The sequence below is a fragment of the Molothrus ater genome, chromosome 6 (genome assembly GCF_012460135.2).
Source record: "Molothrus ater isolate BHLD 08-10-18 breed brown headed cowbird chromosome 6, BPBGC_Mater_1.1, whole genome shotgun sequence".
Taxonomy (NCBI): Eukaryota; Metazoa; Chordata; class Aves; order Passeriformes; family Icteridae; genus Molothrus; species Molothrus ater.
In genome coordinates, this window is record NC_050483.2 from 23,502,950 (window position 1) to 23,527,468 (window position 24,519).

Genomic DNA, 24,519 nt, shown 5'->3' on the forward strand with positions numbered 1-24,519 from the left:
TTGTGCTGAAGCCATTTTTAATGGTAGTCATGCTAGATCTTAGGATAGCATCCAACACCATTCATATGATCACATCTCACACTTGAAGGAAGATTCCCCACAATTTCCTAAGCTAGTTTTTCAAACACAGCTGCTGTTCACTGCACCAGGACAGGCCTGTTGGGCTTGAGTCCTTACAAATCTTGCCACTGATAACAGAAAAAGAGGAGGAATCTTTTTTCTTCCAGGCAGGAGAAGACAGTGACTGGGTCTAGAAGGGATTTTCTCTGATAATTACATTTAGATTCTCTTTTCAGATATATTTTTGAGGCTGTTGGGAATAAGAGAATACTGACCATAAACCACTGCTCCCTGGCTGACGATGCAGCATATGAATGTGTGGTAGGGGATGAGAAGAGCTTCACAGAATTATTTGTAAAAGGTGAGCAATGGTAGCAAAAGGAAAGAGATCTCCCCGTACATTTAGCATTGAATTACTGTCATCTTCTCTACTCACAGATTTATCTTACAGGAAAGGAAATTCTTAAACATATTAACAAATTCTGAGATCTATTGAAGTAGGTATTTTTCTTACAGTTAAATTGAGGAAAATTTTGCCTAACAGCAACCAGGAAAGCAGAACAGTGATAGTTATCATTAATTCTCATTTACCTCTCAACAATGGGGCTAGAAACTTACTTTAAAAATTTGATTCTGCTGAAAACAAACATCTGACCCAAGCTCCACGAGTGGATCAAATAGTACAGAAAAGTAATGCCTCCTGTTTAGAAATTTACAATATACATGAAAACTGTTTAATTCTATATTTTTATTCCAGCTCATGAAAAATGTCATTTGGAAACTCAGATAAGACAGTCTGGCATAGTAAATTTTAAGTTCTAAGACAGGGATCATCACCATTTATTTGTCCACGGATTCTTCCTGTGGAGTAGGGAATGGTGAAATCTACCTCTGGTCTCCACTGTTTCAGAATACTGTTTTAATAAAATTCTCCTTATTTTCAGAACCTCCAATCCTGATCACTCACCCACTAGAGGACCAGATGGTGATGGTTGGAGAGAGAGTGGAATTCGAGTGTGAAGTGTCTGAGGAAGGAGCTACTGTGAAATGGTAAGGGAAAAGAAGAAAAAAACAAAGCAAAGCAAAGCAAAGCAAACCAACACAAAACATCTTCCTCCATGGAACATACCAGGAGGTGTGGAATAAAAAGGGAGAACACATCCTACATAATTGTTTCCATCAAAAGATTGTCCCTCCTCCTATATGTCAAATATGGAGGAGGAACTGAGAAGCAAAAATATGACACAAAACCCCAGATTAAGTATACATATTTTATAGTGTCTCTAGAATTTCTTGCTCAGTGTTTACACTGCAGTAATGCCTAAGTATTGCCCAGACTAATCAGATCCATACTGTGGTGACTTTGATGTACTCTCTGAAATCTTCTCAACTGCAGTGAGGCATTTGGGTTTCTAAAGTATTTTTTCTTAGGTAAAAAAGAAGTGTCTCTTGAGACACAGAGGGAACACATCTGCTGTGGTGATCCTGCAAAGCTGGTCGTTATGCTTCTGCAGTGAGACGGATTAAGATGACAAACACATAGACCATGGATCCTGTTTTCTTGGGCACTCCAGCTGAGCAGAATCTGGAAGGTGCATGCTGCTTGGGCAGGCATGACAAGCAGGGCTCATATTCTCACTTCATTTCTCTACCAGCTGAAATTCCTTTGTGCTTGTTAACAGCTTCAGACACATGGTTATCAAGCATTCCCACAATGCCCATTACATTCCTGGAAAGTGCCAACTAATGATCTGCTCTCCCAAAGGAAGGAACTGAGAATTTAAATGGAGTCCGAGAGCTAGTACAGGGTGTGCATTACACTATTAAATCCACAAACACAGGGACACGGATTCTATTATTCAGGAACTGACTGTAGATGCCTGGTCACAAGAGATGGGGACAACCAGATCTGTCCCTCTCAGAACACAGTGCAGCTGCCACACTTTGATCCTGTGCCTTTGAACAACTCCCATACATCTCACAGAGCTGTTATCTGTGGGATGGGCATTTGATGTGACAAGGGCAAACCAGCAGCTGTCCCAGTCTGAAATGCAGCAAGTGATCAGAGAAACTCATCAAATCATTGCAATGGAAAACTGAGCAGTTAGACATTCACACTGTATTTTACTGGTTTTGTTATGTGAGACTCTGTCAACAAAAAACACTTTGCCAACAAAAGGGAACATTTTGGACCACAGAGAAAAATGTCCAGGGAAAACTTGAAACACAATGCAGAGAAAGAGTTCCAGTTTTATGGCTCATTAGGGAATGATCAACAGTTTAAGCCAAGTAACAGGCACTAACTCAGAACACCTGTTATAGTTCTTAAATCTTCAAACCCAGGATATAAAACCACAAGCACATGAACAAAGGCAATTATGTGACTTGCACAAGACAGAAATAAGGCTGAGGCACAGCCATCAGACTAGGGCTTGGAGAATTCATCATGTAGGTGTCTTCAGAGCAATCAGAAAAGAATGTTCTCTTGATCACCAAGGAAGATTGCACATTATTACATCTCATGCATTACCATGGAACAGGTTTTTTCTAAACTCCGGATGTCTTGGAAATAAGATAATACTTGAAGAAAAAGATATAATAAAATACATAGTTTTGATCTAATTTTTCCATCTCTGAATGCTGGATGTACCATCTTATCAGCTCCAAATCAAAAGAAACCATGTTAATATATATTTATAGCAATAAATCTGTGTGTCCCAATTATCACCTACATCAGTGATATCTCAGAAAACATTAAGCAATTAATCCTCAGAATCCAAACAGGAAATAGGAATGCATTTCCAGACAAAGAGGAATTGAGTGGTGAAGTTGAGAACAGATATTTGACCTTGCAGATGTTCTGGACTTGGAAAGACAAAACCACAGCTGACCTACCTATTACTGCACTAGTTCTGCTTCAAATGTGAGGCTGGGCCACTGACCTATGGTATTCTGTAAACCAACATTTCTATGACTCTGTATAATGCTTCACTTACACTTTAATATAAACAGATTCTTCTATTTTATAGTTCCAATTGCCAAAGGAAGGCTTGTAATATTACCTTAAAGAGGTTTTCTGCTTTTCACAGCAGCAGAGTATTATTTTAAGCTACATGCTATCTGGAGATCTGTTTCAAGGCTTACAGTCTCTATTTGTCACTATACCCTTCTGCAATCTCTCTACTCATCCACAGGACCAGCAATGTGCCAGTCAGTAAAACAAACGCAAGTTAAAGACAGTATTCTCCTCCTAGGGATTTAAGACACTAATCATTACAAAAAGACTATTTTCATTATTTAGTCAAGATTTCAAGAGAACTCTTTTTTTAGCAATGGGTGAATAGAACATTCAGATATTTTTCATGAGCCCTGTATCAAAAGAGACCGTGGAAAAAAAATGTAAAAGTTCAGCTCCAAAAGTCTAGGCACAGTGTGTGTGTGCTTGGCTTTGCATTTAGTGACAGCAGCATGCTCAGCTTTGGGATTAAAGTCCATTCTCAGCAATTCAGCAAAGGTTTCTGTAAAGCATTGTAGCACTTGTTCCAAAACTAATTTGCATGAATCACAACAGCCCTAAGAGATCATCTTACGTGTTGTCTCAGACTCTTGTCTGAAGAGTAATGAAGAGGAAAGAAAAGGAAACATTATCCTGACAATCATACCAAGTGCTGTGTTTCAAGTAGTTGTTAAAGGCATCCTCTGCTTCCTCCCTTACTAGCGCTGCTGTGTGACCTGGAAGGGGGGCCGGTCCTTCTCTAAACCAACTCTGAGTTCCACTGAGCTCTGCTCTAACAAACAGGCATGTACAGAATACCTGTAGGTATTCTGAAATGCAGTTGCATCAGGAACATCTAAGTCACAATTTGTAGGATCTTTGTTTCTGCTTAAAGTTTTGATCTTGTGATTTACATTAGCAGACTCTGATAGAGGTAAAAGGTTTTCTTGCATATATCTACTTAGAAATTAGAGCTGTAGTATTTTAATGAGTTCCAAGTAGCATTTCAATTTGCTGTTCTGTAAGCTGAATAGTCACTGAGTCACTGGTCACAAATAAGTCACAAATAAGGGAAATAACAAAAAAGTAGAAAGAATATTTTTACTCTATTAAAATCACACATATTTTCTATTTGTTTTTCCATGTGACTAGCTATCAAAGAGAAAACCTTTTTCATTTACAAACTGGAGCAGTATTCAAGTAACAAAATAGAAGTATATTCAAGTAATAACAAAAAATGTAATGCTACAAAATTAGCAAATTGAAGAAATTACAAGTATTTGCTGTTTATGTTATTTAGGATTAGCAACAGGAAACCCTTGAAACACCTTATGTATTTTTGTATGTCCTTGATTAAACAGCGTGAGTCCTCCCTGTGCATTTCCCTTCGTGATGACTGGAAATTACAGTAATTCAATTTCCTCCTGTGCTAGATGGTGAAGCTTAATTTAGTAAAGTCTTAAGTATACTATGGCATCCTTGAATGGAAAGATCTACAAAATCCAAAATACACATTCATTTGAATCCATCCTAAAATTTTCTCCTTTTGCTGATGCCCACAAATCATGGATTTATAACAATTATATTTCACATCAGGAAAACTAAGACTTTTAAGTAATATCCCATCAAGTCCCATTTAATTTATGGCCATTTTTAAGACAGTAAATTTCCTGCTAGTGAAGTGTGTTTTCAACCTTTTATCTCCTACAGCATTTAACATATTTTCATGTTTATCTATAGCATATAAATAGAAAAAAATCAAGTAATGACTTGTGGTGAATTCTCTTGAACCAAAAGTCAAATACCTATGGGAAAATTAATGGTCAAGATAGAGGCATTCTGGTTGCACTGACATTTGTGCAACAATCCCCTTTTTTGCCAGCTTGAAATGCTACAAAGATTGGATTCACCTTGTGTCTTCCAATCCCTAGTAACATCAAGCTGATCCTTACTCTCCTCTTTCAACCGCAGCAAAAATGACTCAACGCTATTTGGTATTTCAGGGAAAAGGATGGAATTGAACTGACACGAGAAGAAACATTTAAATACCGATTCAAGAAAGATGGAAAAAAACAGTATCTCATTATTAATGAGTCAACCAAGGAGGACAGTGGACACTACACTGTGAAGACCAATGGTGGGGTATCAGTCGCTGAACTGATTGTGCAAGGTAGGCACAGGGAACGTCCCAGAACCAGAGAAGCCGAAAAATGAGAATAGGCTGAAGGTAACCTTCTCCAGATAGTGCAGAGTGGTAGCATAATCCCCCTGACAGGGAAAAAGGAGATGCAATAAGGGCCATAGGGTTTGATAATAAAGGCTTTGAGGAGAACTCAGACCTGTGTGCCGGATATAGCAGATACTCTGATAACAACAGGTGCTTGTTGCTAGCTATCAGTCCTTGTTGCTAGCTATCAGTCCTGTTAAAGCCCTGCAGGCTGTCTATTTCCCTTCATATTGCTTGCTCAGCCCTTGCCTTTTCTACTCAGTAAATCCACATCATCTACTTACAGAGCTATTCTGATTTTTGATGTGTGTATCGATTATTCTCACGATATCAGAGAAAAAGCTGGAAGTTTATCAGAGCATTGCAGACCTGACAGTGAAGGCACGTGACCAGGCAGTCTTCAAGTGTGAAGTTTCAGATGAAAACGTGAAAGGAATCTGGCTGAAAAACGGAAAGGAGGTGATCCCAGATGAAAGGATAAAGATCTCCCATATTGGCAGGTCAGTCTTGTTTCAGAAAGCAGGTACAGGCTTGGGATTTGCAGTGCAATCCATAAGAATTGTAATCTCAAGGGTTAAGAATATAAAGAGAGATTTTGTCCTGACTCCAGCTAACAGGTAAAAAGTTTAGAAGCTTTTCATATGCAACCAACATTTAGTGACAGACTTGTTTTAGCATGTGTGCAGTCTTTCTGAGTTGGTGCATTTTCTATATATGACTTCAGCAGTGCATCAGCAAAAGTAAATCTTAGTTTTCATTAGGATTACATCGTGTTTTGGTATTCAAAACACATTGTTGAGAACTTTAAAACTAACAGTAGTGTTAAGATAGTACATGTGAGTAAACCCTACAGAAAAATTAGCATTTATATTAACATATACTGTTTGTAATTCTGCGCTCAAGTTTCCTAGCAGTCTAGCTACTAATGGAAATGGAGACCAAGAAGATTCAGCATTAAATACCAGGTGAAGTCTTTCCTGGTACTCTTTTCTGTATTCTGTTTTGAACTTAAAATAATACAGGGATGGAGAATCACTTTTCAGTTTGTTTAGTCAGAGTTACTGTTTCACAATTGGATCAAATGAAACCAGTCAGCAGCGTTACAACTGCCCTTGTAATGTCAAAGGACTGGACTAGAGCAAGGAAAATGCTACCTCTCTTCAAACAATCTACCTTGACAAAAAAAAAAATCCATTCATAGACAATGTACTGGCTTTAATAGGATTGGATTTAATACTGAAAGCAGAGCAGACACCAGCAGCGCTGGTGGTTGTTGCCTTGTGTCATGGCATGGGAAGAAGAAATAATAATTTCTATTAGTATCCTATAGCCTGCACCTTGTCTCTTGAGATAGCCCTGTTTCTCCTGGGGAGGCAAGGGAAGGGAGTGCAATATATTTGTTCATCTTTGCAGAATCCATAAGCTAACTATTGAGGATGTAACACCAGAGGACGAGGCTGATTATTCCTTCATTCCTCAAGGATTTGCTTATAACCTTTCTGCCAAGCTTCAGTTTTTGGGTAAGTTATTTTAGAACATGTAATGGGAATTCCACAGGGATAAAATGGTGACATTAATCATGGTTATACCAGGCAAGAGAATGCCAACCCCTTTTCTGATACCTCAACGTAGACACATTGCTTTTCCCCGTTATTTTGCATTACCATTATCACATGGGTTTACAGAGCCTGTTTTTTAATTCATTGTATAAATCTGCTGATTAATATGCATTATGAAGTTGCAATCAGTTTTTAAATTACTTTGTTTGCTATGTATGTATGCTATGTAAATTCTGTTTTCTGATCCATTTCTTCTTCCCTGTCTCATCTTTTCTTTTCCCCCCCAGAGGTCAAGATAGATTTTGTACCAAGAGAAGGTAAGAACAGCAGTCATTATTTATATGCAAGTAAGAATGTTTTCAATAGCAAAATAAGCAGATTTTTTTTAAATTTAATGCATGAATATTCTTTTTATTTCATTTTCCATTCAGATTACTCAAACTATATTTAAAAATTATCCTCTCTATCTTTACTACAGAGCCCCCTAAAATCCACCTTGACTGTCTGGGCCAATCCCCTGACACTATTGTCGTGGTGGCTGGGAACAAACTGAGATTGGATGTTCCTGTATCAGGAGATCCAACACCCACTGTCATCTGGCAGAAAGTGAATAAGGTAATGTGCAACCTGACACAGTGTCTTAGGCAAGTCACAACTGCAAATTTATTTTTCCTTCTCAAATATTACTTTGGTTTATGGTTATTTACAAGTATTTCCATTTTCCTTTCAATTGTATGTTTTTAAACCTCAAGAGAAAAAAAAAATTAAATATCTGAACTGCAGCTGCTTGGGACATAGCTGGCTTTGTGATTCATCCTGAACTGTTCCTTTTTATGAACTGTTCCCTGGTTTTTTAGTCCAAAAGAAGGGGCTGACTATATATGAGGAGACATATGTAGATGCAGATAGAAGGATATAATACATATTTATTCTCTTCCTACCTCAGAGAAAAATAAATAAATTATGAGTCATCCCCATCACCTTCACCTGATAGAATGAACATCTTCTGGAGGTGGCAGCTTCTTTTTTTAGTCGTTATCAAGGATTCTACCATTTGTAAAGTAAATGTCATCTTAGCAGACTAGTGGCATAAAACAGAATTTCATATAATAAAAATAGAGGAACTTTGCTATTTATCTTATCAAAGCGATTACAAAACATCAGAGAAAGAGTTTAGAATCTAGACTTAAAATGTTAAGTGAGCTTCCTTTCTGGGTATCTCAAAATATCCCCACCCCTCACCATCTGTGGGCTTTTGAGCTATAACTAGCACAAAACAGAAATATTTTGCATAACATTCTACAGCACCATTACACATCCATATGTGTAGATACAGAAAAAACAATATTGCCAATTATGTTAATTCCCCTAATCTCCTATTTCTTCATTATTATACAGCATTCTTGCTCAGGTTAGCATATCTAATAGTACTCAGAACTTTTTCCTTCAATGCAGAATTAGTATGGAAACAAATTTTTAAAAAGCCAAGAAATTGACTCTTCTATACAGAAGCTTCTCTGATAAAATGATGACTGGGTATCAGACAATCTCTGTACAGCATTACTTATGAGGTGGCAGGTCTCAATATATGAGGAAAAGCAGCCAGTCCTGATTGAAGGTTGTGTAAAATATATTTACTAATGAAATTCCAAACAAAGAGTAGCACAGCCTCAAAAGATGTTGTTCAATGAGTGCTACAGACCTGACTATTTCTGAGTGTTAAAATATTTACATCAATTTACTGTCCCACTGTTACAGAGAGAAGTAATCCTTATTTTTGTACTTACACATATAGAGTAACTAGTACCAGAGGACACAGCCAGGTTCACAACCAGTTACAATAATACTGCAGGAATGTCATTCTTCTTCCTTTGCTAAGCAGCAAATCTGAGTTAGCTGACTTATCCTTCCTTAATTCACTGCATCCTGATACTTTTTTTCCATTTCTGCTTTTTACTTTGGTTTTGGAAGATTTCCTTCCCAGGTCTGCTTGCTGCCTAACTTTGCTTTTCTCCCACCTCCATATTCAACCCCCCCCAACAGACTCTTCTCTGTCTTGCAGAAACAGCTTTACTGCTCTGCTCAGCCTTAGCTGACTTTCTGTGGTTTCTTTGCTTATCTAGAGAAACGACCTGCTTCGAAACAGTGATGATTCCATGACTCCCTCAGAAAACAGCAGTGATTTAAGTACCGATAATAAGGTAAGTTCCTTATTATTTATGCAACCACACAAATATTCTTAGTTTTCCAGATAAAAGGTCATACTCAAAAGGAAATAACCTTTAAGTCAGTAGATATTAAAAGTCAAACAGTACATCAGGCCCACTATCCTGCCTCACAGTGGTAATTAATTACCAGACCCCTGCTGGGCACAAGAGATCTGGTGAATAATTTAAGAGTAAGAAGCTGATTGAGAAAGCCTTTCTAATCACCATCACATGGTGACTGGGTTACAAGAATCAAAGCAGTTATTTGAAAACTGGTTTAGATTTATTTGTGGTGATGCTTTCCCCTCAGTAACTTGTAAGCTCCAATAATAACTAGAACAAAATCTTACAGGACAGACACATGGGAAAATGACAATGAGTCAAAGAGTGGATGGACTATAAAGAAGTGAAACTGGACTCACTTTGCAGCAACTTTCATTTTTCACATAAATTACTTCTTTCTTGATAGAGTAAAAAATATTTTACATTTATTATACAGCAATAAACCATTCTCAGGGTTAGGATCCTGCTGCACTAATCACTATTTGGACATGTATTCTTTCTAGTGGTTCCTGTTCTAAATCTAAAGATACATAGGCACATAAGGAAAAAAGGAGAGTATTACATATGTACAACTAAATTGTGGCCATTGAGTGGCAGAAATCACACTGATGCCATTAACAGTTACAAGAGTCTTGGTTTAATTTATACAGAAACCAACTGTTGTCCATGAAACTCTTCACAGTGATGTTAGCAGCTGTCCCAGGTAGGAATTTTTGGAAGTACTCAGTAACTTCTTTGAAACATAACTGGGTTTGTGTAACTAGTGGTGAATCCCAACAACCTGCAGACTTCCAGAACCAATTTTCCCAAATGATATTTATGTGAGCCAACCAGTCTATATTTCCTCTCTTCCACATACAAAAAGAACTTGAAACATTTTACAGCTTTTCAATAATTATTGTAATATTTAATGATTTGTAGTTTTTCACTACCTTACAGACTCATCAGGCTGTCCCTGGCACAACTTGCAATGATTTTATCTGTCCCTTTCACTGCCCACAGCTCCTGTTTGAATCTGAAGGCAGAGTCCGTGTGGAGATGCATGAAGACCATTGTGTCTTCATCATTGAAGGGGCAGAAAAAGAGGATGAGGGAGTTTACAGAGTTATACTTAAGAATCCAGTTGGAGAAGATAAGGCTGATATCACAGTCAAAGTTATTGGTAAGTGAAGGAAAGAAACAGCCAGAGCATGAAAGAATTTTGAGTCTGCTGAAGCTCACCGTTCTCAAAAAGTCTAAAATCTCTCTGATACAAGTTCTGACTTTAGGTTTAGCAAAGTGGGAAAGGATCACAAAGAGAGGAACAGTATCAATCATCCATTCAGCAGAAGTGTTTTTTTCAGAGGTGAAAAGAGAAGAACTCCCAGTAGTAACCCAGGTATTCCCTGTTTCAAGTGATTCTATCATTTTATGGATGACATTCCATTCTGAAGTACATGCTTCATGCTTGTCAGAAATAAGAAAAGCTTTTAGTCATTTTGTCGTGGGTTATGTTTTTAAGCAGAGATTACTTCATTCTGTAAGCAGTAAATGGTTAATGGAATAAAGAAATATAATGTATCTGATAGAAGCTGAACAGATTGACAGACTCTTCAATGAGTCACAAAAGACCTGGGAGGGATATGATTTTGAGTCAGTAAGTTTTATAAATTTTTCATAATATTTAATTTGCTGATACCCTGGCACACATAACAAAAGAACAAGTTATAAGCAAATCAGAAATGATAAAAGAAAATTACTTTCACCTACAGTATTAAAATTTAGAATTGCTTGATAAATACTAAGTATTCTTCAATCTTTTATAAATATTAAATCAGGATATTTACTATGAATATCTCCAAAGTGACATAATATGTGAGACATGCAGTTGTATTTTATAAAATTTATTCTAGAGAAAATAGGAAACCTTGGAGCAAGCCTCATCTTACAGAACAGAATTACCTTACATTTTTGCAAAAATTTTATTATGTCTGGGAAGAAAAAGGGAGCTGAATAATCAATGCTATTTAAAGGAAATCAACCTAACAAAGAAGCATCAAAGAGCAGGATTCCCTTTAGACTAAGTTAATACATTGTGGTTGTACCTACTGTTGCTATCTGACAAAGCTGTATCACAGAATCAGAAAATAAATTTGGATGAGAAAAAGATTTCTGATCTCATCAAGTCCAACCCCACCATGTCAACTAGATCAGGCACTGACTGCCACATCTAGTCCTTACATAAACACCTCTAGGAGTGGTGACTCCCTGGGTGGCCCATTCCAATATTGAATCACCCTTTCTGTGAAGAATTTCTTCCTAATGTCCAACCTAAACCTCCCCTGATGCCGCTTAAGCCCATGTCCTCTCATCCTGTCTCTGGTTGCCTGGGAGAAGAGGCCAAAACCCACCTGGCTACACCTTCCTTTCAGGGAGGTGTAGAAAGCAATAAGGGCACCTCTGAGCCTCTTTTTCTCCAGGCTAAACACCCCCAGCTCCCTCAGCTGCTCCTCACAGGACTTGTGCTCCAGATCCTTCTCCAGCTCCACTGCCCTTCTCTGGATGTGCTCCAGCCCCTCCGTGTCCTTCCTGTAGTGAGGGGCCCAAAACTGGGCACAGCACTTCAGGTGTGGCGTCACCAGGGCTGAGTACAGAGGGACAATCACTGTCCTGGTCCTGCTGGCTACACTATTGCTGATCCAGGCCAGGATGCCTTTGGCCTTCTTGGCCACCTGGGCACTGCTGGATCATATTCAGCCACTGTTCACCAGCATCCCCAGGTCCTTTTCCACTGGAGCACTTTCCAGCCACTCTTCCTGCAGCCGTAGTGCTGGAGGTGGTTATTGTGGCCAAAGTGCAGCACCCAGCACTTGATGTTGTTGAACCTTAACACCATTGGCCTTGGCCCATGATCCAGCCTGTCCTGGACCCTCTGCAGAGCCCTCCTGCCCTCCCACAAATCAACACTCGGGCCCAACTTGGTGTCATCCATGAATTTCTAATGATAGATGCAATACCCTCTTCCAGATCATCACTCAAGATACTAAACAGGACTGGGCCCAACACTGATTCCTGGGGGACACCATTACATCAATACCACACAGGAAAAAAAGTGTTAAAAATATTTAATTACTTGCATAAAGAATTGAAACAATAAAAACTCTCATTCATTCTCACCCTTTCTTCAGATGTTCCTGACCCTCCAGAAGCTCCCACAATCAGCAACATTGGAGAAGATTACTGCACTGTGCAGTGGCAACCCCCTAAATACGATGGTGGGCAACCAGTACTTGGTAAGAGTGCAAACACATGAAGTCCCCTGCAGCTTGGCACACATTTTTCGCTGTTCCTTTTAAATGGCACAGAAGGATTCTCTGTTTAGACATAAGGAAGGCAGACCCCCAGGCAGGAGCTACTCTGATGCACTGAACCTTCAAACCGGCCCAGGGTCTGGCCCTGCAATTTTGAGCAGAGAGTGCCCCCTGCCTGTGCGATTTGAGTCAGAAGTATTTCAGCAAACAAGTTACCAAAGCACAAAAAGGTGAGATGAAAAATAGCTAAAGCTAACTATCCTCATTCAAGACTGAAATTTTAAGTCAGTGTACAGGCCTTTGTGCTTACCTAGGAATATCCAAAGAGATCTGTGGCCACCTCAGTCATCAACTCCAGACATCTGCAATCTCAGGCACTTATGTAATATATGTTTTATAGTGGAAAACTACTTCATAAATCTACTTCATATAAAACAATGGTTCATAAAATAGTTTCAATCATTTTAGTGACCTTAAAACCTGCACTAAAACTTAGAGTGCAAAGTTATCATGCGATGCAGGAAATGAGCAGGCACAATCAAGATTATCACTGACGCCATCTTAAGTTCTGCACAGAGAATGGTAAATTTTTGATAGAAATCTCTGTGATCCTCCGAAGAAAAAGAAAACAATGCAGGGTCTTGACCAATTTTAAGGGAAAAAATTCCTCTGGAGTCCATATCTAGCAATTTGTTTAACAAAGATCTCTGGAGCTTAAGTTTCTTTGAAAAAAATATACATTGAAAGCTATATGGACTCCCATGGGAATTCCAGAGCTAGAAATGTCCAAAACTCTTTTAATCCCCTGAATAGTATCTGGAAGAGAGGAGTTTGTATTTGAATTTGGATGTTTGGACTTCATTCATTTCCAGAAGATATGTATTATTTAAATCAAATAATTTACCTGTGCAGGAATAAACAAGGTACTGCTGGGCCAGTGCTTTGTGGTTTCATCTATTCTGACAGGAAGCAAGGAAGAAGCCAAAATATTACATGCAAAGACATTTACCAGTAGTTGTGTCATTACCACAGGCAACCCCCACCTCACTGACTAAACAAAGGCTATGGTTTTGTTTTGTAGGGTTCTCAGGGCATATATTTTGAAAAGTTCTTTGCTTTGTTCTCACTGTCAAAGGAAGGATTTTGTTGTTGTTCCAGTAACAACCCTTCACACTACCTGAGGAGGTTCCTTCAGGTAGCACAGGGCTGCACTACTGCTAGAGCTCCAGTAAAACACCTGCAGCAGGGGGAGAGGAAAACTGAGATGCAGCACTACCCTTTCACACAGAGCTTTAAACAAGTTAGGAAGGCAGGGGGGAAAGGCATACTCATTCTCATCTGTCTTCATATTGTTACAGATGGCTTTGTAGGCAGTCAGATACAGTCTTTATTAGCTATATCCAACAGATATAAAAAAGAAATTCACACCCCATCTTCACCTTTCCTGAGATTTTGTGTGCTTTTTGTATTACTAAAGCAGTATCTTTAACTCTCACGCATTTGGGGAAATAATCTGCTTTACCAAATGTCACCAATACAACCAGTATTGTCATTTTACCTCTTTTCTGCCTGTTTTTTTTAATTGCAAACCTCTTCATTTTGACACTTATGTGCTTAACACTGGTTATCTATAAAAGCAAAAAACCCCAGAAACTGAGTTGATGAAACTTCTCTCAGTCTCATAGACCCTGCTGAAGAGAGAAAAAACCAGGAACATACCCAAAGAACCATAGGTTCATTGCTTACAGCATTTAACTCTGAAAGTTACTGAGAACAAGTATGACAGAAGTACATCTTCATGCATTTAAAGTGATGATACAACCTGTCAGCTTAAAGATACTTCCACTGTTCTTTTCCCAGAACATTCTGTAGACTCCCATGCACTTCTTGCATTTCAGCATTGACAGGAAAGGCTGCATGGTGTCTGTGCCTACAGCATGCCAGCAAATCAAATGTGCCTGTCATTCTCCTAATCCCTGGAGACACCTGAAGTGTGAATCATACTTCCCAGGTGTACCAAAGGGACCTCTGCAAGTTTGATAGCTATGACCTTGTGAGCTGCAGGGACTGAATCACTCTCCTGCATGGCTCAATTTTCTTCAATTTTAAGTCCTTGCTGTGGACTCACACTATTGTAGCTGCCCCCTGTTACAGACATCTGTAGAGACCTCTGCAGTCCATGGGTAGGAGCACACCCACACAATACACTCACATACATGGCATGCGTACATGACTATTCTCTGATATTCATTCTGTAGTTAAAAGATTAATAGCTTTCCTAGCAAAGTTTGTTTGAAAGAAGCCTATGTGGATCCCATCCAGTTACTCTATCTGCAACACAGAGAAGCAGCAGAAATTAATATAGCTAAATGGAAAGAAACAGTTCAGTAGTCCTTGTAGCAGGTCAATCGGAAAATATCTATGTTTCCAATGTGATATACAACCATCCTCCATATTAGGCATCAGAAATCACAGATTCCATTCCCAGTTTGGGGAAATGAGAAGTTTATCTTTTATACTGATTATCCAGTCTCAGTCATTATGGAAAACAGCATGGTAGTGTTGGAAAGGCTATGGATGTTCTGGAGAAGTGCTAAGACATGGATTCCAGGCATACAGATGACACCTTAAGCTGTACTGCAGATGTGGTCTGCAGTGCACCCGGCTCTCTTTGTTCTCCGCTGTCATACAGGCTCTCTTTCCTTCCCAAGGAAATCAGAGCAAGAAAAATGGTGAGAGGCCATATCTCACTCACTGTAGGGCTGAAGCAAGCTGAGATCTGCACTGTCTGGGAAGCATTCTGCATTTCCACTGCTTTGCAAAGAACACAGAGATCTAGCATCAGTTCTTTAATAAAACATTAATTTAAAATAAAAGGAATTTTCAAACTGTTCATCCAATTAATTCTTTGTGGGGGATTTAGGCTGTTAGTCAAGGTTAGTGAATTGAAGCAGGATAAACGAAATAAATTAATTTTTTACTCTATACCACACCTTAGACATTTCAAGGAAATTTCTCCTTCACTTAAAAAGATTTTCTTTTTTCCTTCATGTGAGATAACAATTTCCAGTTCTTTTACCACATAACAGCTGTCCTTTCCAGGCTATATTTTAGAGAGAAAGAAGAAGAAGAGCTATCGATGGATGAGACTGAACTTTGACCTTTTAAAGGAGCTGACCTACGAAGCCAAGAGGATGATTGAAGGAGTGTTTTACGAGATGCGGATTTATGCTGTGAATTCTATTGGCATGTCCCGGCCAAGCCCTGCCTCACAACCCTTCATGCCAATTGGTGAGTTTTGATACTCCATGGTATTTCTAGGATAAAACAAAGACAGGACAATTCTGATCTCTTCTCTTCAACTGCTCTTACAGCTAAAAAGAATGTGTCAGGAAAGAGGCTATCAGCCATCTCTATATTCTATATTTAATCAACCTTCTCCTTTGTAATATTCCTCTATCTCTCATTCCTCTTCCTGAAGAGCACAGAGGTTCCAGTTTCATGAAATTGCTGATGAAATTTTAGTTGTTATAATTAGAAGTGTGAGAGTCAAGCTGGATCTGAAAAAAGGAGGATAACTAATTGACAGAGATTTCCCTGTCCCTCTCAGCTTCTTCCATTCCCTTATGGGTGCAAATATCACAGTATCCCGTCCAGTGCTCCCTTAATCCCAGCCCTCTCCACAGCTAAAAGGATAGATGATTAAGAAAATATTTGAGGAATGATTTTCTATAAATAATCCTTCCCAACACAGCAGTGCAGTGTCTCCTGCAATCCCTGAGCAAGGAGCAAACTAAAGGAGTCCTCAGGAAGCCTGCCTGCTAAGTCTTTTAGGGAGAAGACCCACAAAAGTACAAATAGCTGGAGATTAAAATGACTAGAGTTTTTAAATCTACAAATAACAGCGAAGGGGGACAGCCTGCTGATGGAGATCATGTAAAAGCAGATGATGCAGTAAAGGAGTCAGAAGGGAAGGCTGAACTGCAAGAAGGGTCTCTTAATTCTGGATTTCAAACTCACAACGGCTGGTCTGCAACAAAAGAGGTCAAACAAGAACCATCAAGTGGAGCTACTGAAAAAAAAGGTCCAAAGTTTTCATGGGATAGGCAGAGTTTTACTTGATTAAGGATAAAGTTCACACTTACTTCTTCAGAGAAGAGGTTTGGGGTTTTGATCGTGTACTGTGTGGTTGTGTATGCTCCCAATTGCATTTCCTCCTGTGTGCTGTCCTTGCTAGCATGTGAATACAAAAATTTTTAACAGTTACAGAAATGAAATTAGGTGATATTTTTTGGTGGTGTTTTTTTTTTTTAAACAATAACTTTGGGAACCAAGACTGATTTCAATTATTCCACAATATGTGAACCTGTATTTAACTTACCTTGTAAAATCTATTATGTATATTCAGTAGATGTTCAGTTTATAATACACAAATACACAAATTATGCCAAACAGAATCATTAATAAGATTGCTTTTATGGTATGTATACTAAATTTTATGGTCCTGCACCCTAAATGTTATTTTTACAAAGTTGTTTTCTGTTTGCTTTTTGATATCAATTATTTCACAGTAACATTTATGTGTATTTTGGATCCTCTAGTAAGGGCTTTTCTTGATTATTTTAAATTAGTAGAAAATAGTCATACTGCAGAAGATTGAATTTAGCTAGTGGTCTTTCTGAACTGTGGGTTTATAAAAAGCCATGACACACCTGTTCTGAAGAGATATGAAAAAGCTGTATCTAAACCAAAATTTTTTATCCCTAAAATATTTTTCTCAAGTATGTCTCTGTTACAAATGCACAAATCATAAGTAGTGTTTCTCTAAACATGTAGTCATAACTTTTGGTCATTTTCTTCACTGTATGAGTGAAGTAAAATTTAGCTACTGTCAGTTTGCTTCTTTGACCATGCAAATTTTGTCCAGTTACAATCAGGGTGTAAGTACAGAATATAAAAGGTACATATTTTCATTTTTAAACTTCTCTGCAGACTTATGATGACAATTTGACTCCCTTCTACAAGTCTTTGTTTTTTCAGTGGCTTTTCTCATAAGGGAGCATCTGTGAATAGGAACTACTATCTTAACCTCTTGTTCCCCTTCTTATTATAGGAACCTTATGCTGTGTTTTTATTAAATGATGTAATAGGTGTTATGCTTTCCAACTCAGCTTCAGGTAGATTTATTTTATTAATATAGACAGTGGTACATAAATCAGTGGTTAAACAATCCTTGTATAGCCTTTGAATTCTCATAGTTGTATTGCTATTTCTCAGAATCTACTTGTCTGTATTTCCTTACAGCTCCTCCAAGTGAACCAACCAACTTCACAGTGGAGGATGTTTCTGACAGCACTGTTTCCTTGAAGTGGAGGCCCCCTGAGCGGATTGGAGCTGGGGGATTAGATGGCTACATGGTGGAATACTGCAAAGATGGATGTAAGTAAGCATGACTACTAGGCAGCAGCAACAGAGCATTTAAAAAATGCTACAGTTGCAATAACTTCACCTCAACACACTACCAACAACCTAACCATGTCCAGCATGACCAAATTTTAACTCTAATCTATGTCTACCATCCTTGCCAACCATCACCATACTCACTATGATGTGACCGTAAAACCATGGAAATCACATCCATAATGTCATCTTCACAGTCATCATAAGCTTTAATAAACATTAGTAATACAAAAATATCATTACTGTTCTATAGTCCCTCCTATACTTCTGTATCATTCATGAATTGCATATTCCTTAAAACACATAAAATAACATGATTGTGACAACATCAGTCAAACTTTAAGGTAACCATTACCTTACCTCATTTAATACCATTACTGGTAATAAAGAGTGTAACAGCACCATATCTACAAAATTCAATGTTCTGTGATGCTACAACATAATACTTATGTCACCAGTCTGAGAACAAATTTATAGTCACTTCAATATTGACATTTTCCCTAACACTAGGCTTGATTGCCAAATAATCTAAACTAGGGGGTTTATAGGGCATAATTTATGCAGAAATAATTTAGAGTCTTTAATGAGACATCACTATAGAATTACCAGAATCTCTATGTCATTGTCTGGCAGAACGATTTTATCAGTCATATTTCTGCGCTTTATAATAAGGAAGCACTAAGAATTCTGTTCTACTGTGACAATTGAGAATCAAACAATAAATTCCAACAGTTATGTGCTCTATTATTATTTTCAGCATATGTGGCTCTCACTGATCTGTTTGGACAGTAGCAGAAGGTATATTTACTCCAAGAAAAGAAATTCAATTAAGGCTTCACTTTCTTCCAAAATTCTCCCCATTCCCATGTAGTAAAATAAGTGTCAAGAAGTCCCACAGCTCTAAGCTCTATAAAACAAAATGCCAAAGGAACTACCCAAACATGATTCCCTTATCCTTAGCTGTTTTGAGTAATGAAGTCTAGAGATTGCTTAACTCCACGTGTAAACAAATCTCCTTGATCCAGAGTTCTCCTTCCTACTTATTTTGTTCCCTTTTAAGTATGGTGCTGTAACTTGAGTTCATTTTATCCCAATAGAAATTTACTTTCAATTGCAAACAAGGCCTCAGTTTGGAAAAATAATGTATTAATGCAATATGCAAATACTGTACTTGTAGCTACAGAATGGATTCCTGCCCTCCCTGGCCTAACCGAGCGCACATCTGCACTGGTTAAAGATCTGGTCACAGGGGACAAACTTTATTTCCGTATCAAGGCTGTAAACCTGGCTGGTGAGAGTGCAGCAGCAACAATAAAAGAGCCAATTACCGTTCAAGAGATCCTGCGTGAGTATCTATACTGAATAAATCCTATTCCTTCATTTCCTCTGGCCAAAATTCTGCCTTTATCTGAGAATAACACACAAACTGCTCTTCCACTTTGATTAGGTGCCCAGTGTCTTCTGGCTCTGAGAACAGCTCTACAGCACCCAGGTCTTATATTTGTAAAGCATAGCTCTTAAAATAAAATTCTACTTCTTACTTGCAAAATATGGACATTTCACCTCTTGCAATGGCACTCTCAGCATTTAAGAAACATTTCTTTAATATTTACCTCTCTGCTTGAAAAGCTGCTGTATTACTGCAAAATGACTGTGTTGGCTATGGCAAGAGATCTATTTACTTCATTGTCTCAGATTATTAATTACCATCCTGTGTATCACCCAACAGTGGTAGATTAAAATTCATTTGACTGGAGTCCAAAAGACATCAAGAGCTGCTAATAGTGAATTCCTCAACCTTGGCTCACACAAAGTGTCTGCCAGAGTCTCACTGGCAGTAAACTGAGCCAATGTAAATAAAACAAAGTTTAATGCATCTCAATACCAAATGGTCATGAAGACAGACACTCCAACTGTATGTTAAGAAATTCCTTCTGTAAATAATACGGAAAAGACTAAAGATAAAAGGAGAGCCTAAAAAGCTTTCCAGTGAAGTAGAGGAAAGCAGAGACCAAGGAAAAAACCATGCAGTAAGGTCCTTATTTGTTAGTGAAAGTAAGATGCTACAAAGAGATCACACTACATCCATCTCAAAGAACTGTAACTGAATGACTGTAGCAAGATAAAGGAATCCATCAGTTGCTGTGCTTTCTGAGTATGTCCATAAATACCTCCCAGTGGCAATTTACAAGGTGCTGCAGTATCAATACAGCAACAGATAATCATAATCTATCATCACTCTTTTACTCCAATACATCCCTTGTCCCATCCTTTCTACTGAACTGAAGAATTTCTCCAAAGAAACAAAGTCCATATAGAAGACTCACATCCAACAGAAGCCACCCAAATTTGGCATTTCAGATGTGACACATTTTCATAATGCTGCTGTCACTGAAAACATGCTCAGATGTAAATATATAACTGAGACTTAATATTAACTTTTTATCCAGTAGGCAAATACATTTGAAACTACTGAGAGACTGAGATAATCCCTAAAAATGTAAACAGTGTTTCCACAATTTTCTTATAGTTATCCATTGCCTTATTTTTGCTATAAATAATGTTGCATATTCTCAAAAGTTTTGTACTTAGTGTGCTAATGCTTAACTGCAGAGCGTCCCAAATTCTGGCTGCCACGCCACCTCAGACAGACTCTGGTAAAGAAAGTGGGTGAAACAATCAATATTGTGATCCCTTTTCAGGTATGTATCAGCTTCTATTTTGTCATGGTTATTTATGATTACTTACCTAAAGTAATTTCCTTAATGCAAGTTCCCATTACTTCACTGCTTAAGCAGAATTACATAAATATGGCTGATGATTCATGAAACCCTCTCAAAAAATTGAGAAAGGGAGGGAATCACTCTTTTTTTCAGTAATTGTTTTTTTACAGTCAGAGTTTCTTCCTTAATCCCACCTTTTGGGGAAGAAGAAAAAAGTGGTCTAAGTAAGTGCAAGCCCATTCCTGTTTACTGAGCACAGGAGGCACCTTAGAGAGAAGTAGACAAAAACGTAAGAATCCAACTAATTACTCTTCTGGAAACAAGGCATGTGATGTCACTGGGCAACTTCTTTGGCAAAAGTGTGTATGGTAATTTCTGAAAGGCTGACTGCAAAAAGTTGAGTTTGTACATAAACAGAAGACCCCAGTTGGCCCTGGGATGCAGAACCTCAGTGTGTGTATAAAGACCTGCTTGGGCATTACTGTGCATGAAGGTATAAAAACCAGAGTTTGCTGAGGATTATCAAGGGTGCATGTATGTAACTACACCTCACTAAGGCATGCACAAAAGTGCTCAAATATACACAAAGACTGACCTGACCAGTTACCTCATCTTGGCATTTTCTAGAGCTGTACAGACAACTATCTGACTGTTTCTAAAACCCCACGTGACTTTCTTCAGATGCATGAGTATAATATCAATAGAGTGCAAGAATGAATGTGTGTAAGGAAATGGTTTCCTAAGGGGGAAATAGCAAAAGAAATTGTCAATTACAGACTCTGGCTCTGACACAGATGTCCTTAGTAATAACAGATATACCACTTAATCAAGTCCTCAGTTAAAACTTCAAGACACTGAAATTTCTCTACTATCCAGGACTGACATTTATAGAAATGTAATCCTGTTATTAGTGAAGAGCTTTGAAATTTTCATATAAAAGATGCTGGAGATATGCAAAACATTTTTTCCACAAGGGAGACAAATAGCCACACATCCTCTGTATTTTTTTGTTTGAGTAGCATCAGCAGGAAAAAAAAATTAGAGCAAAATTTATATAAACTTAAAGGTACATGTCTTTTTTCCACTATGGTTTCTGGGTCACATGAAAAGTTGCTTTTCCACAGAGATATATCTGATTAGTACACAATTGCACGCTCATGAATGGATAACTTTCTTGAATTGCATGCTTGAATTATGTCAGCATAATCATAAGAAATGTGAAAGAAAAAAAATGCCTTATCTCCAAAATTGTTAAAATCACTTTTTACTGATGTCTAGCCACACACAAAATTCAAGATTTGTACATCTGCTATTTCTGAGTTATGTAATTATTTTTAAAAACCCCTAAAATAAACAGATATTTTTCCTGCTTTGATATCCAGGTTGAAGAAAAATTGCACAAATTTGACAAGCTGTCCCATAAGCAGGGGAATAAAGTTTAGCATTTTAGAGATTTGTGTCTTGTGTCCCCTTGTGCTGGTTTTGACCGGGCAGTCAATTTTCTTCATGGAAGATACTATGGGGTGATGTTTTGAATAAGTGCTGGAAAGAGTACTGATAATTTTGGGGTATTTTAGCTGTTGCTGAGAGCAGTGCATACACAGAGTCAAGGCCTTCTCTGCTCCCCACAAGACTCTGCCAGGAAGGGAGGTGCTAAATAAACCCTGACAGCCCCATATCACCAGTGTCCCAGCACATGCAGCACCTCCTGTTCTGAGAGCAGCCTCACTGCAATATTCCCAGAGATTTGCCAGTTCTGTGCCCTCCTCCCCTCACTGACACATCCTCAGTTCCCTGGCCAGGCTAAGTGCATGTGGCAACTAATCCAGAGCTTCACTTAATCCTGCCTCATGATTCTGCTTTTGCAAAACAAAACAGTTAAAAGACTGAGCTTTCCCTGACTTTTCTTAGTGGGGACACTAACTGAGGTTTTGGCATTTTGATTTTTCACAGAACTGCTCTAAGCTAATCTTAGTGATTTCAGGTACTCTGGCAAATTTGGCCAAACTGAACGAACTAATTGAAAAGTGATTTGAGTAGCTGACTGACAAATCATGTGTTGGTATAAGCTCTTGTCTCCTAAAGGGTAAGGCTAACAAAAAATGCTAAAATCTATCCAGCAACACCAGATTTTACTCTGAGAATGAAGCCAGAAGACTTTAACTCAAGAAGTATTTATTTGAGTAAATTAAATCTGTCATAGTGTTGAATTTCAGTTCTCACAGTATTAAAAATTGTGGCTCTAGCAGTTTAGAATATGTAATACAGGTGACCTTTCAAAAAAAGCAAATCAAAAAGATCTTTTCCCTTCACATTTTGAAAAATTTTAAGTTACTGGTCATTTCTATTGCAGAAGACGACTCTAAATAAATACAGAATCTGGTATCTAGTGAAAGTGGAAGTCAATGTCTTCTACTATTTACAGTCTCTGTGCTACCTTTCCAGTGACCTCTGTGGTCATTACAGAAAATTCTGTGAAATACATTGTCAAGGTATCCTGGGTTTAATGCTACTGGCAGATCTATTTAAACCTTTAGATCAAAATGTCCTGAAAAGAAAGTAAAACATTATTACTAACCTTTTTTAGGTTGAGTGCTTTAAGCAGGTGGAACATTCTGGTGAAAGGAAGAGAATCAACACATTCTTGCTTCAAAATTAACAATGTGGCAGGTGATTGGAGAGGTATTATGTGCTATTAGTGGATAAAATTCAGAGTAGTACTGAGCGGTCTTTTTGTCCATCATAAATGTGTGAATATAAATATCTAAGAGCATTTAAATTCATTCTTCCCTGGCTGTGAACTCCCTAAGTTTCTCTGGTGCTATTTAGCTACTCTGTCACTCACTATTCTCTCTCAGATTATCTATTACACATTGCAGAAATCCAATCCTCTGACATATGTATTAGGACATGCTTTCTATCTGATTATGCTTTTCACAGTCTATAAATATAAGAGTATATGAAAGCCAACACTTAGAACACTTGGAATCTTTCACTGGCTCTCCCAGCACCTCAAAAAAGGAGGAGCTGTGAGTGAACATATCTGATCAACCACACTAGAACACCAGCAGCAACAACCTTGTAATCAGCCTGAAAACCTGCCAAGTATTTGTCTTGGCAAAGTAGAAATTTAAATAAATGCCCATAGAACTATACTATTTAGGCAGATTATTTTTATTTTTAAAGCATTCTCTAGCCAAATTTTTCAAGGAGGATCTTCATATCACTTTAAAATCCAGGCATACGTGGAGAGTAAAGTAGAGTCAGTTCTCGGCCTGTTCACCAATAATCAGATATGGAAAATAAAATACAAAACAACCCAAACCCTTTCACTTATTCCAGAATATCCACTATACATTCCAGCTGAAGAGAGGAAGCCATTTCTTGCTCTAACAGGTTTTTTGTGAGGGTTCTCTGAAATGAGACCACCTTCAGGGTACAGGTACACCATAACAGGACAAAACTCTCTTGTATCTATTATTTCAGCCCTGAGGTGCTCTTAACTATGCTCCTTGGCAGAAAGCTGTAGGAAAATAATTTATCAGAGAGAGAGAATGCAAGATCCAAAACCACAGCTCATTCAAGGTGTTTATCAGCCCTGATGTAAAATAAACTACAATACATCTGGTGAGCAAGAGAAAAGAGCATCAATGAACAAATGGCAATTTCTAGATCTTTTAGGCATCCTCTAAGTATAATTTTGGACAGATCTTGGCCTGACTCTAATAAAAGGTGAAGTTTTTTTCCTAATACCACTGGAAAAATGAATGATGGTACACAGACTTTTTGAGCAAATACCAGAAAAACCTGAAATAAAGGTGTAGCAATGCACAAAGATTCATTATTATTCTGTCTACCTTTAGGCACCAAAACCAAGAGTCTGAGTATTTTAATCTCCCTCTGTAGGCTAAGGGGAGAGAGACAGTCTTTCAGAG

General features: G+C 38.1%; 2 protein-coding genes across 3 annotated transcripts in view; one reads left to right on the forward strand and one right to left on the reverse strand.

Annotated features, from left to right (window-relative positions):
* Positions 1-24,519, reverse strand: part of SLC39A13 (solute carrier family 39 member 13) — a 150,245-nt gene that overhangs the window by 105,171 nt on the left and 20,555 nt on the right. The gene's annotated exons all lie outside the window — the stretch shown is intronic.
* Positions 1-24,519, forward strand: part of MYBPC3 (myosin binding protein C3) — a 59,594-nt gene that overhangs the window by 24,966 nt on the left and 10,109 nt on the right. The window contains exons 16-29 of the mRNA XM_054515223.1: positions 297-421; positions 1,005-1,110; positions 5,059-5,225; positions 5,617-5,782; positions 6,696-6,802; positions 7,129-7,158; positions 7,320-7,456; positions 8,965-9,042; positions 10,114-10,273; positions 12,279-12,383; positions 15,504-15,692; positions 17,706-17,840; positions 19,039-19,206; positions 20,475-20,563. Coding sequence (XP_054371198.1) covers positions 297-421; positions 1,005-1,110; positions 5,059-5,225; positions 5,617-5,782; positions 6,696-6,802; positions 7,129-7,158; positions 7,320-7,456; positions 8,965-9,042; positions 10,114-10,273; positions 12,279-12,383; positions 15,504-15,692; positions 17,706-17,840; positions 19,039-19,206; positions 20,475-20,563 — 1,762 coding nt within the window. The remainder of the gene's footprint in view (positions 1-296; positions 422-1,004; positions 1,111-5,058; positions 5,226-5,616; positions 5,783-6,695; positions 6,803-7,128; positions 7,159-7,319; positions 7,457-8,964; positions 9,043-10,113; positions 10,274-12,278; positions 12,384-15,503; positions 15,693-17,705; positions 17,841-19,038; positions 19,207-20,474; positions 20,564-24,519) is intronic.